This window comes from Botryllus schlosseri, chromosome 1, assembly GCF_051294905.1.
Source record: "Botryllus schlosseri isolate E-star chromosome 1, Bs_hap1, whole genome shotgun sequence".
Classification (NCBI taxonomy): domain Eukaryota; kingdom Metazoa; phylum Chordata; class Ascidiacea; order Stolidobranchia; family Styelidae; genus Botryllus; species Botryllus schlosseri.
The window spans coordinates 25,050,572-25,071,442 of record NC_137236.1 but is presented as its reverse complement, the minus strand read 5'-3'; the positions used below and the strand labels follow the sequence as shown (position 1 = coordinate 25,071,442).

Below are 20,871 nucleotides of genomic sequence, written 5' to 3'. Positions count from 1 at the left end.
AATCCACCAGAGCACATTGCATTGCACTGGGATGAAAAGCTCACTAAGAGTCGTCTAGGATATCAATTTGAGGCCTTGGCAGTGCTCGCATCGTCTGCGTATTCCGGCGCATTTAAGAAAGGGAAACTTCTTGGCATTCAAACTCTGGAGAGTGCTACAGGGAAAGCACAGGCTGATGCATCATTTGAGCTGCTGGAGCTTTGGAATTTAACAAAATCTGTTAGAGCTCTTGTGTTTGACACAACATCCTCAAACACTGGTAAAAACAAAGGTGCGGTTCCGTTACTTGAAGAATTGATTAACAGGAAAGTTTTCTACAATGCCTGTCGCCATCATATTTATGAACTGGTCATTCGAGAGGTTTGGAAGTGTTTGTTTAAATCGACAACCACAGGCCCTGAAAACACGGATTTTAATACCTTCAAGAAGAAGAGGAAACATATTGATAAATCAAGAAGCTATAAAACGCTGAAGTTTATTGAAGGCAGCTGGTTGGCGATGAAAGCTGATGAAGTAAAGCAAGAAATAATTCCACTGATGAAACCCAATGATGGAAAGCAGAAAAAAGTCATGATAAGAGATGACTACAGAGAATGTGCAACAGGCACCCTGGCGATTTTGGATGACAAATATGTTGATCATCGTTTTCGCAAGCCTGGTGCTACTCATAGCGCTAGATGTATGAGTCAAGTCCTGTACTGTCAAAAAATGTTCATGTGGAGTGAGGAAATGGACTATTCTGAAGAGTTCATTGAAAAGTTGGAACGAATCAATACATTCATTGGTTTGTTTTATGTTCCAGCTTGGTTGAAAACTGGTATTGCATGTGACGCACCTTGGAATGATCTCAACTTCCTTCATGACATGAAAAACTTTTCATTATGCGATCTCACTGTTGCTGATGTGGCATACAAGAAATTGCGAAAACATGATTAGTATTTAACTGAGGAAATGGTGGTATTTACCATGTTCTCGGCTAATCCAAAGATTCCTGACAAACTGAAGGAAGCGATGGCTGCTAAATTGCTGAAAATGCCAATCCCTGAAAAATTTCGCAGATATATGCCTCTCAGTCTGATCTCTGACTCTGTCTCTGAGTTAATGAGTATGGTCGATTTGATTGGGCCAGAATCGTGGTTTCTATTTGATGCTATACATGTGGAACATGATTGGTTGAGTCTTCCAGTTTCGGAATGGCAAACTGATCCGGATTTTGTGACTGCTGAAGAATTTGTGAATACTGTTGAAGTAGTTAATGATGCAGCAGAGCGTACGGTAAAATTGAATACCGACTATGCTGCGTTCATAACGGATGACAAAAAACAGCGAGCGAGCCTCCTACAAGCTGTGGAAGATCACCGGAACAGATATGCAGATTTTTCGAAAGCAACCATTTCATCCACCTGATTTATGCAATATTTTGCCAAGTTGATCTCGTTCTTTGCCTTATTTTTTCGTTTCCTGTGATGTTTATTATGTGGCTGTGAGTGGATGTTACATTTACAGTTGTATTCTTGCACATGGGGATCCAGGAAATTGATGAACAGTGTCGGGTATGTTTGAGGGGTGTAGGATATGTGATCCAACAAAATGACTATCAGTTTTAGGTAGTTTTGAGCAGTTCTAAGGCAGTGTGGGACATGGAAATGATATCCTGAACTACGAATACCTTATATAGTGGGCTTTTGTAGCACTCCAAACCGCAACAGCTGCATAAATCCATGTTATATGTCACTTTACCAAGGCTAGGTAAAATCGTGACACTCAGATTTTAGGGGAATCCCCTATTTTCAGCTGATATTCTTCCAGCTCTATGTGCACTAGGGTTGTCCAAAATTTGGAAAATCTCAAAAATGATGGGTATCAATGTCTTATTTTATAGATTATTGATAGAAAACTGCAATGAGCCTGGAATAAGCTCACAGGAAGGTCGTTAAGATTTGTCGCAAAGCGTTTGAAAGTAGCTACCGACGAGTGGGCGTGCCAGCGACCATAGAACGGCCACAAGACTAGTAATCACAAAATCACGGCTCTCGATTGGCTAATCGGCTATGCTTCAATGATCACGGCGATGGTGACTTGCAGATCAGTTGTTAAAGGAGTCTGCTAACGGCAGTGATTCTGTTAGCGCATTGTAGGTTGGTTGACAGATAATGATTTAAGACTAATTCTGGACGTGTGGAGTTACTAAATACATGATGACGAACAAACAACAGCTGCTTCACACAAACTTAAAGCATGACTGGTTCACCGTGAAGGAAACCGCCGTAGTCTACATGTCTGTTTTGACCGAGGGAAAGCACAGAACATGCGAAGAAATATTGCGAATAAGGCGCTTATGCAAGTGGCGAAAACGGCAAACCAATTTCTTGTTTCAGAAGGGATGCATCATCATTGAATACAGATATAAAGCTTTTAACAATGGCACTACATTGACTGATCTTATTAGGTTACAGTCGTGGTTGAAGTCTTGAATGCCCTAAGAATTGGCTGGAACAGTCGTTTATGCTGGGGACTTTTTAGCCTCTTACAACGAAGCGAATTTACCCGTAAGTGCTGTCAAAGTCGTTAATGATGCCGCACAAAGAGTTGAAAAGGTATAAGAACAGACTATGATGGTATGACCATTAGAAAGACAGGTTTCATGTATAGCTTATCCTTAGAGAATTGCAGGCATGACAGCTAGGTTAAACGGCGGTGGGACAGTGCTCCTACTTTTCTGGGCGTGAGTGAAGTATATTAGTCATCGCAAACTGTTGCAGCACACCATATGTGAGATGGATGCCGCACAGAATCTTATCTGCTCAGAAGATGTTATACGGGCCGACGTGATAGCCTATATATTGGATCCCGAAGAAATGTAACTATCGCACTGCTTCAATGCATTTCAAGCTCGTAACTATCGCACTGCTTCAATGCATTTCAAGCTCGTTTTATATCCATGTCTGGTTTGATTCCAGCATTTGTAGTGTTCCAGCCGGTAATGATTCAAGATTCATTCAGGACATGCTAAGATATACCAGCAGACTGTCTTTTTGCTGGTCAGACCAGCATAGTCTGTGTTTACCTTTACACCTCTTTCTACGTCATCATTGGCGACTTTGACAGCACTTACGAGTGAATTCATTTTGCTGCAAGAGTTTAATAAGTCGCCAGCATAAACGGCTGATTCAGCCAATCCTTAGAGCATTCAGGACTTCAGTTATATAGCACGGCTGGAGCCCAATAAGATCACACAAAGTAGTGTCATTGTTAAGATTTATATTTGTATTTGATGATGATGCATCCCTTCTGAAACAAGAAATGCGTTCGCCACTTGCATAAGCGCCTTTGCGATATTTCTGCGCTTTCCCTCGGTCAAAACAGACATGTGGGCTACTGCGGTTTCCTTCACAATAAGCCAGTCATGCTTTAAGTTTATGTGAAGCAGCTGTTGTTTGTTCAATGTTCATCGTCGTGTATTTAGTAACTCAACATGTCCTGAATTAATCCTAAATCATTATCTGCCAACCAATCTACAACGCGCTTACAGAATCACCGCCGTTAGCAGACTCGATCCTTGAACAACGGATCAGCAAGGCACCACCGTCGTGATCATTGAAGCATAGCCAATTAGCCAATCGAGAGCCGTGATTTTGTGATTACTAGTCTTGTTGCCGTTCTATGGTCGCTGGTACGCCCACTTGTTGGTAGCTACTTTCAAACGCTTTGCGACAAATCTTAACGACTTTCCTGTGAGCTTATTCCAGGCCCATTGTTGTTTTTTATCAATAATCTATAGAATGAGACATTGATACCCATCATTTTTGAGATTTTCCAAATTTTGGACAACCCTAATGTGCACACGGATGCAGGGGATGAATTACAAAAAAAAGTTGCCAGAATTTGTTTTTAAGGTATAAGGCATGGGAAACGGACTGAAAACCTAGACTTTTTGAAAGTCGGTCAATTCTGAACAACCCTAACCTATATATATACCAATAATGACGATGACACAAAGGACCAAGAAAAATGTGGATTATGAGACCATCCTGTCCAAGCTGGATTTACTGACAGAGAAAATTGACGAACAAAAAGATCAAACTGGACAGAAATTTGCTTATCTGATGAATGAAGTGCAAGAACTTAAAAAGAGTGCTGAGTTCCTAAGCGCCAAGTATGAAGAAATCAAAAACAAACTCGACACCTCAAACCGGGAACTATCCGAAATCAAATCTCAAAATTGTGAACTAAGGAAAATGGTTTACGACCTACAGTCTTCCAATAATGAAGCATGTAGAGCAATCAATGACCTTGACCAGTATGGAAGAAGAGAATGTATAGAAATAAAAGGAATTCCCTACAACAAGAATCAATGTACTGACGATCTAGTAATCACTGTAGCAAAAAAATTGGAAGTGAACATCAACAAACATGACATAAGTGTATGCCACAGACTTGGGCAACCCACCGAAGACTATCCAGATCCGATCATACTACCCAAATTCTGCTCGAGGAGAGTCAGAGACGCAATCTTCAGCAACAGATCAATACTACATAAAGAACGAGAAATTTATATTAATGAAAGCCTCACAAAGTCAAACCGTACAAGATTCAATGCCTGTCTCAAGTATGAAAAAGCCAATGCATTTAAATACATTTGGACAAGACATGGAGTTACCTACCTGAAAAAGAATGACGATGAACGAGCTATGTCAATCAAAAATGATGAGGACTTATCAAGGTACAACATTTTCTTATAATACGAAAAAGTGTATCTATGATGATGAGATTATCTGATAGCCATGCCTATTAGGTTTCCTTGCGGCTTCTGCCGACAACCCTGTAAATCAAATCAGAGAGCTATTTACTGCGATTTATGTGATTCTTGGCTCCATCTTAAGTGTAGTAATTTGACTATTCTTCAATTTATTCATCTTGGATTATTCGAAGAGAACTACTATTGTTTTCAATGCGTTAACTCCATATTACCTTTTTCTTTGCCTGACAATGTGCAACTTTCACAAGAATACGTTTGGTCACCGAGAATGAACCTACCTATTAGTACTAGTTATCATAACATTGAAAACCTCAATTGTTTGTTTGATGATAGTCCTTCTATGTTATTATTACATGCAAATGTGAGATCTCTACCTAGGAACATAGGGATTCTTTCCTCAATAATTTCAGATCTTAGTCATAAACCTGACATAATTGCAATCAGTGAAACTCGACTAGCCTCTGTCCTACCATATGAAATTGGCCTAGATGAATACTCATTCATAAATGCGAACTCTCCATATATAGTTGGGGGAGTGGGGTTCTACGTTAGAAATAGTATCCAATTTCAAACTATCACTGAATTTGATCTCAAACTCAAAAGTTGTGAAGAACTTTGGATAGAGACCCCCTTGATCTGAAAAAAAAAAAGATCTAATATTGTCATAGGAGCTATCTATAGACACCCCCACCAACCACTGGCTCAGTTTATTGAAGCTCTTGAGAATTGCCTAGAAAAGCTTACTGCACAGCATAAGACATTCTACCTGCTAGGAGAATTCAACATAGACCTTCTTAAAACATCAAATAAATACTCTAGTGAATTAGCCGATCTTATAACTAACTATTCTTGTCAATCACTGATAAATGACCCTACTAGAATAACTCAAAAGACTCAATCGCTGATTGATCATATCTTTACAAACAACTATTCTCAGCACGACTCTGGTATATTAATCAGTGACATATCTGATCACCTGCCAGTATTCTGTAAAATTGCTAATACCTCACCAGGAGTTAAACCTAAAATATATTTTATTCGCGACTATAGAAGACTCTCACTTGATTTGTTTTCATCCGAACTTACTGAAGCATTAACTGACCTACAACTCGTCTGCAGTTCCGAACCCAATAACATTAACCAATGCTTTACCTCATTCATTAGTTTGATTAATTCACTTTTGGACAAATACGCACCGCTTCGCAAACTAACGCGCAAAGAACGCCGGTTCTCGACCAAACCTCGGTTCACTCATGCAATCCGTAAATCTATAGCAACTCGACGTAAACTATATAAAAGTCATTTTTTGCCAGGCAATGCTGATAAAATAATTTTATACAAAAAGTACACTAATATTCTTACCAAAGTGAAGAAAAAATCTAAAAGCAATTATTATCGGGACCAATTCCAGAAGATCCAAGGAAATCAACAAGAAATCTGGAATCTCTTAAATCGATTATTCAAAACATCCAAACCAAAAAAATTTCCATCGAAAATCAGTAATGACGATGTCATTATTACTGCTGAGAAAGACATATGCAATGTGTTTAATCAATATTTTGCGAACATTGGAAAAAATCTTGCAGATAAACATGTGCTATCTAGAACCTACAAGAAATACCTAGGTAGGCCACAACCTAACTCAATTTTCATTGAGCCAACAACAGAGAATGAAATCATCACAATTGTGCACAATCTAAAAAAAAAACTCGGCAACAGGGACTGATGGTGTTCCTGTTAATATTTTGAAGGAAACCATATCCATAACAGCGCCAACCCTCACTGTATTGATTAACAAATGTTTCGAACTTGGGATCTTTCCTGATTGTCTCAAAGTAGCACGTGTGACTCCAGTTTTCAAAAAAGGAGATCCACTCAAGTTATCCAACTATAGACCAATATCAATATTACCAGTCTTTTCTAAAATTTTAGAAAAATTAATGCTTATTAGATTAACCAACTTCACAGATGAATTTAATATATTATCTAAAAACCAGTTTGGGTTTAGAGAAAACCACTCAACCTTGCATGCTGTAATTGACAGTGTTGATAACATCTATAAGAGCTTGTTTAAGAAGCTATCAACCATTTGTGTTTATCTAGATCTGCAAAAGGCATTTGACACTGTCGATAGAACTATACTACTAGGCAAATTACATCACTATGGATTTAGAGGAGTGATGTATAAACTATTGGAGTCTTACTTGAACAATAGAAGACAATTTGTCAAAAGTAATGAATTTTCATCTGATAAATCAATAGTTGAAATGGGTGTACCACAAGGATCCGTTTTAGGTCCCTTCTTATTTTTGATCTATATAAATGACTTAAATAATGCCTCTGACTTTACTATCCAATTATTTGCAGATGACACATCTCTGATGCTGTCGTCGAACAATATAACTGACTTAGAGTCCTCTTGCAACTCAAACCTGCGAAAAATATTGGATTGGATGAATAATAATAGATTAACCATAAATACCTCACAAACTCACTGTATGCTCTTTGGAAGGAATTCGAATAGTAATTTTGATATAAGGCTGAATAGGGAAAGCCTGATTCTACAGAAAAGCATACATTATTTAGGTATAGTTATTGATAACAATCTGACATGGGGTGAACATATAACCTCTATTTGCAACAAGCTATCTAAAACCATAGGTATCATTCGAAAGTCACGTTTTATTTTACAACAATCCACACGAATATTGATTTATCATACCCTATTTCACTCTCATCTAACTTATGGTATCATTCTCTGGGGATCCACATGGGAGAAACATTTGGATCGAGTTAGGAGCCTGCAAAATAAAGCCATTAAACTAATATGCCTTGCCAATCGTAGAGATCACGTTAACCCCTTATACTATAATTTAAAAATCCTAAAAATTGATGATATTTACAGATTTGAAGTCGGCACTCTGATGCATAAGTTTTACAATAACACCCTACCTGACATTTTCTCGAACTACTTTACACCTATCAGTGAACATCATTCTCATTTTACAAGAGGTTCTGTCATGAATCTGTATTTACCTAAGACCCATCACAAAACCATTGCCTATCAAGGTCCTCTAATGTGGAACTCCATTCCTTCGCATATTAGGAGCAATACTTTATATGGGTTTAAAACCATGTATCGTGCCTTCCTTATTGAATCATACAAAAGCTAAAATGTATTTTTAGTGTGAACTAGTACCGGTCAACATATCTTGTTTGCTTCAGACCAGTACACTTTATATTATTTTCCTCCCATTTTTTCCTAACAAGTGCTATTACATTTATCCTGTCAATCTTACAATTCACTGTTGCAGTACGATGTATGCAATTTATAGCCAATCTACTTCGATCAGCTGCAGTAGACTTGATGATCAACAGATCACTTCGCTGCAGCTTCATCTTGCAATCGTAAAACATATTGGCCAATCCTATGAACTGTAAATCGTATTCGTACACATCTCATTTGCTTTGAAACTGACACTGTAACCATTTGTTTTGTATGTGTCCGTGATTCTGAAGTTTATGCTATTTTGTTGCCTGTTTTGGTATTTTGCGATGATGAATAAAAAATTCTCTCTCTCTCTCTCTCTCTCTCTGTCGAAATATGTAAATGGCAAATACGCATATTTTACAGAATTGAGTCAAATTACAAGTAGCATCAAATATATAAGCACGCAATATCCCTGATATTGCTTGAGGTGTTCGGCTCCTGCGATCTAGTGACGCGCAGCCCGCGGGGACTGGCATCTCTGCCGTAGCCATCTTCATGCCCGGACACAGTAATTTATATGAATGACCGATACGTGTTAGATGAAACCCGCGATATTAATATTTCCGGGCGCCATCGTTGACTTAATTTCACTTCGCAGCATTTTCGCGGTTAACTCGGCTTTATAGCCATGAATGTACACAGATTTTTCATGGCGTAAATGGCCACGGTTTTGGTCATTTGGCACTTTGGTACAAGATACGTCTTGCACTCCCTGTTACCTAATTTGACTCGTCAATATCGAACGATATAACAGGTCACTAACACTCAACTGACCAGGCAATGGTTCGGAAAACCGTCCGTTACATTTGACCAAAAAGGTTTGCCGTCCCTACTATATGTAGCAAATGTTTAATGACCGTAAAATGCTCTGCAAACATAACCGCAAATTGTATGCAACCTAAAATATGATTGCTGGTATACGCATTAGGCCACGGAGGAATCACAAGTGAACAAGCGGTTACATTAATCAGAGTCGATACTCAAATGATAGGAGAAATGCTGCAGAAAATGGCAAGTTGATTACATGTTGACGTCGCGATTTCCAACACATGTAACATCTGCATTAAGAGAAGTGAATATAGATTATATGAATGGTCTAAAATTATTAAGTGAGTTGGCCTAGTTTTTAAAAAAAAGTGGATTGGATAGCGGGCTGGCACACTTCTAGCAAGTAATGGAAGACGGCTGGATTTGAAATTACAAGATACATATTCGCGACTAGGCCAAAATGAACAATGGCACTGCAAATCCGTTACCTATACGGTGATTTATTCAGTTACGGCCATTACCGATCTATTCCCGCATTTTTGCCGCAATTTCACTCCTAAAAGTTCCGCATATGAAACCCAAGACCACTTTCTAAATTTCAGAATCCAGAGTACGATCAGTATATATTTTTGCCGATAAACGGTTTAGTATAAGTCGAAGTGGTTCAAAACTTATCCAATTGGTTAACCAGTGAATGTAGACAAAAGCTACATTGGTATTTCGCAAATGTAGAAGTATTTCGTTACTGACCATTATCGCGCATAAGTAAGATTCAAAATTGCCCGGTGTTCTCCCTTCTGTTTAAAATTTCCAAGAAATTGACTTACGAAACATGTTTGAGAAAGTAATCTTCGTAGGCAGGAATTATCGGTATCAACCCTAATGGTACGGACATCATCCAGGTAATTGCGACTACCATGATCGCTCGCTTCATCGTCGGCGTGGAAAATGGTCTGGAAAACATGAAAGCCTTTAATGGTAGGACCAAAACACCTGAGATCTAACCTATGAAATTCAATGACGAGCGAAGACGCAAGGCTGTACCAAATAACAAGGTTTGGAGCACAAATCACCAACACGCATCCTGGACTGCGATCTTATTCGAAACTTCTGAAGAACGTTTGGTAATGCATTTTGAAATGCTGATTTTTTTTTTTAGTTTCAACATATTTTTTTTTGTTGCTGTAAGTAAGCTAGCCTTCCGTACCCAATATTACCAATCCCCACTAGGTGATACGACTTCGGCGATGGCCAATCTGCGGTAGTAATAGAAGAAAAGTTATGCGGTAGGAATGGTGTGAACGTTCACGTTTGCGTTCTGTTATGGACCTCGGAAATTTAGACGTTCACGTTCACAAACGAACCTTGGTAGGTTCTGCAATGTGAACCTTTTTCGCATGTTACAAAATATCACGCCATTGTAACATCTTTGGGTAAAATTCTTTCCTTCAACTAGGACCACTCTATCCGTGGCGCTAGCAACATAAAAGAAATCAACACTGAAGGAGCATGCACCTTGCAAATCTTAAATAATTTTACTTGCATTGTGGCATATGTTCGCTCGAAATATTCAGCTTTCTGTTCGTGAATATTTAGTAACTCTCTGCTGTGAACTTGATATGCAATCAAAAATCAAGAATGAAATACACTACATGCAGGTAATGCGCGAACAATGCTTATTCAACCAATCAATGAAATATATATGAAGAATAGATCTTTTTCTAATGTAAAAAATATAGCAGGCGTAAGAGATCAATCTTAACTTGATATTTTTTTGCATCAAAAAACCCGAAACCGTGCGATTGGGGTGCTGGTTTCTGTTTAACTTGGTATTGGGGTAATATCGGTAGTAAGTATTGAAACCTGTTTACACTGCACTCAGTATCAATGTAGCAATAGTCAGACACCGAATACATTGTCCGGTCTGGCCCGGACCGTTAAGGCGTAAGCTTATATTCCCCTGCAAGTCCTCGTCGAAAGCGTTGGCAAAGCAACGGAAGATATTGATTGTATTGGATTATTTTAGCATTTGATTGCTCCAGATGATACATTTGATGATGTTTGAAATATCAGCTTCATCATTGTAGCATAAAGTGGCCAGAGTCGTCTCTGGGTATCGTGTGCAGTACATTAACTTATCAGTTACCTGAACTGTAGGGTTGCTTCAGTATGTCTCTTCACTGAATTGTAGGGTTGCAACTAGCAATGGGACGTCACTGGACGCCATAGGTTCACGTTCGCGTTCACACAAAACCTTTGAAAAAGGTTTGCACTCATACGAGCCTGAGCCGTTCAGGGGTTCACACCATTCCTATTACGTTTCCGTGGATATTTATCTTAATTAGGATGTGGATATTGAATTTACGAATTGATTGAATAATTAATGAGAGGTTTGAATTATTCTTCAATTTTTCTGCGCATTACGCGCGGCTCCATGCGTGCTGATTTACAATTTTAATAGAGTAGAGTTCTTTGTAATCCGAGTTCCGCAGTTCAGATGCAAACAGCAGATGGTCAAAATGATACGCCTCACAAAGAAATACGAATTCGTAATCTTGCTCTACTGGCCACGACGGAAATTAGTTTCAGATCGGCCTGCGTTAGGGCAAATAGCATACGATATATTTTCACTATACCGACTACCCAAATAGGAGGTCAAGAAATAACAGCATGCAGCAAAGGCGAATAATAACAATTAGCCCACCGAAAGATTCATCACAGCATTAAGAACGACCCTTAATTTACGATGACCCCCGACCCCGCATTGACTATACCGGTGAATCTGATCACATGGGCTGATATAGGATAAAAGTTTGATAGAAATATATGAAACTATAGTTATATGAAGAAATTTAATCATGAATATTGAAACGCTTTCGCGTTTCGAGGACTACAGAATGAATCCCTGTGGCTGTTCATAACATGACTATAGTTACGCTTTCGGTTCGCATAGTAAGGCGATATGAGTACATTGACTAGTTCGGAGTTTGTTAGCAATCGATATTAACGGTTTAACGTGGATATTTGGCGCCTAGCTCATTACGACGATGCCTGAGCTTTTCAGGGGTTCACACCATCCCTATTATGTTGCCGTCGACATTTATCTCAATTAGGATGTGTTGGTGGCCGTAAATATCGATATTGAATTTACGAATTGACTCAATAATTAATGAGAGGTTTGAATTATTCTTCAAATTTTCTTCGCACTACGCGCGGCCCAGTGCGTGTTGATTTACAATTTTAATAGAGTAGAATCCTTTGTAATCTGAGTTCCGCAGTTCAGATGCAAACAGCAGATGGTCAAAATGATACGCCTCACAAAGAAATACCAATTCGGAATATTGTTCTACTCGCGACGACGGAAATTAGCTTCAGATCTGCCTGCGTTAGGGCAAATACGATATCTTTTCACTATACCGACTACCCAAATAGGAGGTCAAGAAATAACAGCATCCAACAAAGGCGAATATTAACAATTAACACACCGAAAGAGGCATCACAGCAATAAGAACTACCCTTAATTTACGAAGACCCTGAACCCGCATCAACTCTACCGGTGAATCTGATCGCAAGGGCTGGCATAGGATAAAAGTTTGATATAAATATATGAAACTATACTTATATGACGAAATTTAATCATGAATATTGAAAAGTTTTCGCGTTTCGAGGACTACAGAATGAATGCCTGTGGCTTCTCATAACATGGCTATAGTTACGCTTTCGGTGCGCATAGTAAGGCGATATGACTACATAGATTAGTTCGGGGTTTACTGGCAATCGATATTATCAGTTTAACGTGGATATTTCCCCTCTAGCTCAATACGACTATATGCATTGGAATGCGACCACAGTCTAGAAAGGTGATCGGAATGCAGCCATGAATAGCGAAAAGTTCGGCCACCCAAGTTTTAGTTGCTGCATTGTGTTGTCAGGTATCGCGCGCAGCTCATAGCTCAAAATAAAATGAAGTTGATAAACACGCACCGTAAAAAACGTGGTTGGTAAACTGTGTTGGTTATTTTTATCTCGGTAATCAAGTCGTGCAGCCTGCGTTCTCTACGAATTATGAAAAGAGACCCCTGGTTTAGAGTCACAAAGCAATGTCAATTTCATGGTTTTGACTCGAGTCAATTCGAACTATTTCCAATTCACCACCGAGTCAAGTCCGTTTCCCAGTCGGACAGCGGCGTGTAGAGTCCGAGTCATAGCGTTGGGACTAGAGTCCGAGACAAATTCATTGTGTTCACAGTTCAGTTTTGAGTACAGATCATGATAAACCAATGTTTTCAAAACTTTGCTCGGGTAATATCGAATGCCTCAATGTTCGAATATTTTAACTTTATTCGTAATATAATTCGTAGCAATATGCTTGCAAGAAGGATGAATTATACCATCTTTCTGCTCCCTCGGTCATTGCAACTGTATGGTAATTGTCAGCACACTTTAACCCCTTTAATCGAGGGTAACTATTTGCAGAACTGACCATCACTTTTCAAATTCATACAGTGACCTCAACAAGATTTGACTCTGAGCTGCTCCAGTTTAAAAGTCAGCGGAGTGTAGCCTTCTACCGTTTCCACCCTCGATCGACACCCCATGACTTGTCTAGGATTTTTATAAAACTAAATAAACAAGCTTTTTTTTCTAAAAAATCTCTTTCTCTCACTCATTTTTCAAGACTGACCGCCAGGATCGCGTCAGAGTGTCAAAAATCATGACGCAGTGCGTAGCCAATGTTGCCCGGTTTCGAACCAGCCGTCAACCGTGGCCGTAAACTGCGCGGCTCGCCAGATATCGCAAAATAAAAAAATACCGGAACAATTTACATATTGACGTGGTCAGTGAGTGGTCATAATGATCAAGTTCAAGATCAATATCGAATGGGACCCGTACCGCCCAGTTAATGGCATAAAACAATGTGGTAAACTTTCTCTTGTCATATCCAGCCATTTGTACGCATAGTAAATCAGTTTATGACTCTTTTTCACTATATTTCCCCTTCGTAAAATATCTAGGAATAACCACTTTTTTCGGAATGCGTATTATTGGGTGAATTCCTCTTGTAGGATCGTCGGTAATCAAAATTTTATCATGCCTTATACCTTCAATTTAGGTATCATATACAGCAGAAGATAGCTGGCTTTTCATAGAAACCAAAAGCAGCCCGCTACGACATATATTTTCGGAGAAATTGAGACTTTAAGAGTTGAATTTAAACTTGGGTAACCATTGACACCCCCTAGCGCAAGCGTCCTTCAGGGTTGAACAGAACTCAAACGCGCTAATCTGCGGCCCATATCAAAGACAATTACCTCTTCCTATGTTCAGAGCCTTGACTCGAAGATGATTGACCAATGACCATATTACAGCACCCAAAAATGAATCATGGACTACGCATGCAAATAAAAACGGCATAAAATAGTTCTTGTTTCCACATGAATAAATTTATAACTGGTCACGTTTTTATATCACTTGAAAGCTACATATTAAACGCACACGCGCACAACAACATCATATGTGACAGTGTCATGTTCCCGTCGATTAGACGCTTAAGACTTTATTCTGAATCGAAACATGCAGCTAGTAGTTACACCGTTATTCTGTGCAAAAAATTTTCATGGAGTTGTACTCTCCTTTTCGTTAACTGCGGCGTATGCAGATTTTGTAAATCATATGTTTGGTAAAGTCATGATTCTGCTTGCAGCATTGAACAACAGAGTAATGAAATGACGAATTTTAGACTTCAGGCCATTCTGGATATCGCGATTCTTCATTTATACAACAACAGATTTGCAAGACCGAAAATTTGTATCCTTATTCCGAGCTATTGACGTAGGCTATGCATCTCAATATAGTTTAATTTCACGATGAAATAAACAAAAACGCTTGGCTGTATATCTCAAGCATACAATTTGTCTTGCATTTTGAATCATCATAAAACAACTGCGAAAACTTAAAGTTACAACATCAAATCAGCTCACGTTACCTCATTACAGCACGTAACCGGTATACTGTAATCAAAACCATCGTCAGAACGGATTGTTCAGACCCGATGATCAGCAAAGCACCCAAACTGGAACAAGTGCTGCTAGTCCTCCATTCTAAATCGATAGTGCAATATCGACCTTCCACCTCAACGGCTTTGATGCATATCGCAATGGTGTAAACCTATAATCAGGACACAAAATGTATGGGAAATATTACTTACAAAACACATCTAAGATTTGTTACCCCGACGAGTAAATCGGAAACGGAGAGACTTAGAATAAGCACTTTGCTGATATTTGAATGCGAAGAGCTTTCACCACGCCCGTTCGTCTTCACGAAGTCACGCAGAGTTGATATAACGACCACGGTGCAGCCGACAATTGCGAAAATACCTGATAATGTACGGATGCACTTGTAGTTTATTATGCGGCTCTGAAGATCACATAGACGTTATTCACGCTTGCACTGTGAACCTGAGGTTTGAATCTTTGCACATCGCCCATGTACTCGTCCGTTCAGTTTAAAGTGGTTAATTATATGTGCATCAACCACTATTTTACGATAAACCGTTATGTGCTACGAACTGTTTTGACTGGTGATTGTATGTAGTCTATGAATGTATATGTATCTATAAGGGGTTTTATGGTGCTCGACTCTACTAAGGTCTTTTGCACCAGGCCTGAAGAAGCTATAGGTAAATCAGAAATGTCTACACGATGCAACAAATTCTACGACCGGTATAACCATGCACGGATCAGTCAATATATATTCCAAAATACGGTTAATTATCATTCGATACCAGGGGTGCCAAACATACGGCCCACGGGCCGCATCCGGCCCACCAGACCATTTCGTCCGGCCCGCGGACCAATTCTGATTATATTGAAATATGGTTATGTTATCCACCAAATTGGTGAAAATGTTTGTTGTAAGAAATATTTTGATTAAATAATCCCTTAGGACAGCAGATATCGAGCATGTCCATTGTCCATTGTCTATAGACCTCACGGATAAAGGCCTCATTATAATCATCTGACTGTTGTGTTGTGGTTTCACTCTAGTTACCACTAGGATAAATGTCGGTGACAGTAACACTCTATTTCGATAACTCGAAGAATCCAAACTAAGTTTAGTGTTTGTTTTTTTTCGTTGGAAAAATGGACCAAAAATGCAATCATTAACAGAAGCGAAACCGTTATATGCAGTTTACATAAAGAATATATTAGTGATACAAAATTATATTTCAAATATTTGTTGTTGCACTGTGGTGTCACTTTTTAATCAAAAGGTCCTCAGACTCCATACAAACCGGAATCGGGATTTAAAAATACTAATAAACCAAATTACAACGGTCGCGTTTACAGTTAAATCTTTTGTATTCATCACTCCTCATACGCCGGGCTAACGCCTGATTACGACTACAGCAATAGAAATATGCCAACTTATATCCTCGTTAGCGCCAGTGACGTTCGTACTCAACTGATTGATCATCGTATTTTTGCCAATTCCATTGTTCTCGAATAGGAGTGTTGCTACTTGGTAGACTAGAATAAAACCACTATGATCCGTGGTACATTGTTACAATGTAGGCTAATGTACTGGTATCTATATCTTCTTGATGATAGAGTATTCAAGTGAACAGATGGGCATGGCATGCGGTAACATTTTGGGATCGGTTGAAGGTTGCGGCCCGCGAGGTATTTGGTGGTTTGAATCCGGCCCGCGAGGCAATTTGAGTTTGACACCCCTGTTCTATACGATGAAGATGCCTTGAGCTCGCTCAGAGGTGACTTACTAAATATCCAAACCACAACGAGAACACCTTTATTTGTGATCAATGACTGTTCATCGGAAAATGCACTACGTATGCAGCCCGGCTGGCATTCGTCGATTCCAGATGCACAATCCTTGTGTTCATCGCATACCTAAAACAGGTAGTGATGTGAAATCAAATCAATATTTGCTTCTTCTGGCACGCTGGAGCCATAGACCTAACAGTCTCGGAGAATAATTAGTCAGAAACCCGTCATTGATATTGCTATGTGAATTGAACCTGATAATAAGCACATAATAGCATTGTTGAAATCTGATGCTTAGGAAAGGACGTAGTTTATTTCTGATGCCCTCGATGTTTTGCGGCGTATGTACCGACTCATGATATGCATACACATGATAAGTGGATATGCATACCGTGAATGCATGACATGCATATGCCGCTGGACAACGAAGGTATATTACATTTTATGGCTTTCTGAGTCTTGTACCACCCCCCATGCTATCCCTGTAATGCACGGGCGTCAAGCTGGGAAGTTGCGGATACCGGTGATACTAACCAGGTCTTTGGTCTGACCCAGCCGGGGATGCAGGATTTGTGCACACGCTGCCAGACAAGGAAGGTACATGGCCTTTTACGGCGTTCGTAGTCTTGCACCGCCCCTCCATACTTTACCAGTAATGCATGATCGCCAAGCAGGAAAGTTGTGGATATCAGTGGTACTAATCAGGTGTCTATGGTCTGAGTTGACCGGTGATCGAACCCCCGACTTAGCGATCAAGAAGCCGCGCCCTCACAATTCCGCTATGCTATGCATCGACTCGTAAAGTGATCGCGAATGCAATCGGGCGATGTTAGAAAGTTTGTAGATGCGCGTTGCATATTCTGGCACAATTTCTTTACATTTCATGATATCAGGTTTTAACATGATTAATACCAAATACCAAATAATTTAGAACTAGTAAAAGCAACAGCGGATAACCGGAAATGAACCGCAACGGCCTAGCACTGATAAAATGGTGTCTAACCTAACCCGATTATGTTACGCTGCTTCTCATGACGTAAAATAGTCGCGTTTAAGTGTCTGAGTTTTCGCGTAAAGTTTTTCGATGCGATGAGAACCGAAGATGCGAACGGAAGATGAGCAGGGTAGGAATAGCGCTTCGCAGTGATCCGATTCACTGGTAGAGTTGATGGAGGGAATGTTGTCAAGGGCAAGCTACAAATGATTATGCATATTCGGATGAAACAATTGTTATTAGTCGTTTTGTTACATGCTATTATTTCTTAACCTCCCATCAGGATATTCGATATAGACAGATGTAAGATATTGAAATCTCCCAAACGTCAAGGGCAAGCTGCAAATGATTATGCATATTCGGGTGAAACAATTGTTATTGGTCGTTTTGTTACATGCTATTATTTCTTAACCTCCCATCAGGATATTCGATATAGACAGTGGTAAGATATTGAAATCTCCCAAACGTACTAAAAACAAATTTATATCGTGAGGAACCGAAGATTCTAAGTTGGTTTATATATATGGGGTGCATAATTTTCATCCGCTCTTTGCATCTGTACCTTAGGGCTCTGTTTGCAAAGGACGCTACTATATTAAAATCGAAAAATGAAGTGGCATGGAATCACTGTTAGCGCGACGAAAAATTCAAAATTAGTTAAATCTGGCAAAGATTAATAATTTAGTCCGTAATTCGACAGTCAATTCGTAAATTCAAATCTCCTTCTACGGCCGTACGATGCCCCTTAGTATAGGGCATACTTAAAATAAAGTATTTCTTACCGCTTTCCCATGAATGTACTTTCCGCCAACAGCACCATCACAATTGAAAAAGGTACAGTTGCAATTGGCTCTACAAACTCCCTCAGTACAATTGGTATCCTAAATATATACTGAAGTCAATTCAACTAGCAACACATAATTTTCGAATTGCTGCCATTAGTTAGTTAGCCAACATTAGCCAACATTAGTTAGTTAAGCTATTATGTATGAGAATACGTTGCGGATCTGAAAAAATCCCCTCATCGGAAAGCAAAAGGTATTACAACCACTATGTTGGTAATTATCAGTTCCAATGTGCGAAGGAAATATAACGTTGTTTTATTTTTACATGGCCGATTATACCAGGGCAAGTTTTTGATCTAATTCGTGGAAAGTTACATTTATTTGTCACAAACTTGCACTAAAAATCTGCATTTGTGGACAATTTCCTTGAAATCAATAGGGTATGAGATACTCGAATCGATCCGTATCCAAGACACTGTACCAAAACTCAGTGCTCACGACTTCAAAAAAGTCCATGGCCTGAAAAAATTGCTCCAGTGAAAATATAATTTTCGGTGGTCTAGACTCTAGACGAGTGGTTCTCAACCTTTTTGTCATCGCGGACCTCCTTTTTACCGTCACGGACCTCCGAGGACCCCCTAAAATTGTCGTTCAAAATTAGCTCAAATATCGTGCAACCGTCAAGTGTCGTGTGCAAATAGTAAGTGTAGACTAGTGGTTTACAGCCACAAAATGACTTTTCCTAACATATCACGTTCAGCCTATAGTCATTTCGATATCTAGCATCTCATATTTAGTGGTTATATCATAGGAAAAAAAACAGATTTCTTGGCGAGGTTTCAATTCCTTCCTTGGGACAGATTCGGTAAAATTCAGGTATTTCTATTTCGAACGACTGTTTACCAATTTGCCGAGACCGACAACTCCAAATTCAAGATGTTTTTCAAACATTTCGAAGTCGACCTGTTTAACCTTACTATCTCCAACATTTCATTTTTGCGCAAACCTCAACAAAACATGTCTTTTAGTTGAATTCATGACTCAACCATTTGGTTGGAGTCAGAACCACAGCATATCAACAAACTCCGTCTCAACTCAGTATGTGTTTCGCTCTACTCTGAATACGACTTCTATGTTCATTAAAAATATCATTTTACTCGGATTTTATAGCATATAAATATGAGAGTTATTCGAATACTCAACACTATTTGGAGTCACTGAGGGTATATCAAGCCCCAGTTGAAACAGATTTCAAATCAGGTTCTACGAAACGCTCACTACTCACTACTTTATTAAACTCGTGATATATTATTACTTACAACTCATCTTGTGAAATCCTTATCACGGGATACTATTACACGCTATACGCATATCTTTATACGATACTTGAAGAGATGCTTATGCCTATTCAAATTCAAGTGCAATGAATAGTGATATATATCGGTCTCGGTGCTACTGAATACTTACCTGATTTTTACAGTCCCTAATGATTGACACCTCCTGATATGGCACATCGGTACAGGTGTATCTGCAAATATTTTGGCAATTAGTGTGCGACGTGTTTCCGAACACCGAATTACCTGAAAAGATGTCTATTCGACGGTAAGGACAGTTGGTAGCAAGAGTGATGGATTCAGACATTTGACATTTTATGGCACTGTTTCAAGCCTTTTTAAAAAGTGTCGAGGACTCAGAAAAATAAAGGTGATAGCGTATAGGCTACTAAAATTTTCCATATTTTCAACGGGGGGCGATATCCCCACAGAGGGCGAATTTGAGTATAAGGGTGGGGCGAAAATACCAAAGAGGACGACTGGGGGTGATACGGGGCGAGAATGTTAGAACGAACAGTCAGGTATACTTAGTTTACACGGTCAATAGATTCACGGTCACTGCATATGACCTTTTTTAGTAAATTCACGAGCGATCATACTTTGGTGAATAATTTTCGTGATTATATGTCCTCTTTTTGCAATCCGTATATCTGGGGTGATCTGTGACGGGGTTAATAAGGGGACGATTAGTCGAAACAAAGTTGGGAATCACTGCTCAAAAACAAGATAATGCATTCCGTCGATATTCAGTATCCAAATAGAGCTAGCACTTACTCGACTAAACATGATCCACTCTGTTTTGCTGGGTCATAATCCACAGAGCAAGTCCTGAATCGCAGCGATGAATTCATGGCTGGTGGACGTGGGTACCTATGGTAAATTGCAATTTGTGCATTATCATTTACTGCAACACATATTTTATTGAAAGCTCGGATATCCCGTATTTTAGGACGTAAATATCTATGATCTAATACTCATGCAGGTCTATCAACGCTTGTCACATTCTTACGAACATAAGAGAAAACATGACTTCTAATCTAATAATCGTGCTGCCTGTCCATTTTGGAGTTACAGAGCACCAGCAAGTGTAAAGCTATATACGCTATTATTGAATATGTGTGAAATGAGTTACACTGTTACCAATGTATTCAGGTGATTAGCAAATCTAATACA

General features: G+C 39.2%; 1 protein-coding gene across 3 annotated transcripts in view; it reads right to left on the bottom strand.

Annotated features, from left to right (window-relative positions):
* Positions 1-20,871, bottom strand: part of LOC145445663 (uncharacterized) — a 48,854-nt gene that overhangs the window by 7,164 nt on the left and 20,819 nt on the right. For all 3 annotated transcript variants that reach the window (XM_080323858.1, XM_080323859.1, XM_080323857.1), the window contains exons 12-18: positions 20,473-20,568; positions 19,832-19,892; positions 18,362-18,460; positions 16,582-16,711; positions 15,030-15,178; positions 14,785-14,966; positions 9,626-9,751 (exon numbers count right to left, since the gene is read on the bottom strand). In XM_080323858.1, coding sequence (XP_080179984.1) covers positions 9,626-9,751; positions 14,785-14,966; positions 15,030-15,178; positions 16,582-16,711; positions 18,362-18,460; positions 19,832-19,892; positions 20,473-20,568 — 843 coding nt within the window. The remainder of the gene's footprint in view (positions 1-9,625; positions 9,752-14,784; positions 14,967-15,029; positions 15,179-16,581; positions 16,712-18,361; positions 18,461-19,831; positions 19,893-20,472; positions 20,569-20,871) is intronic.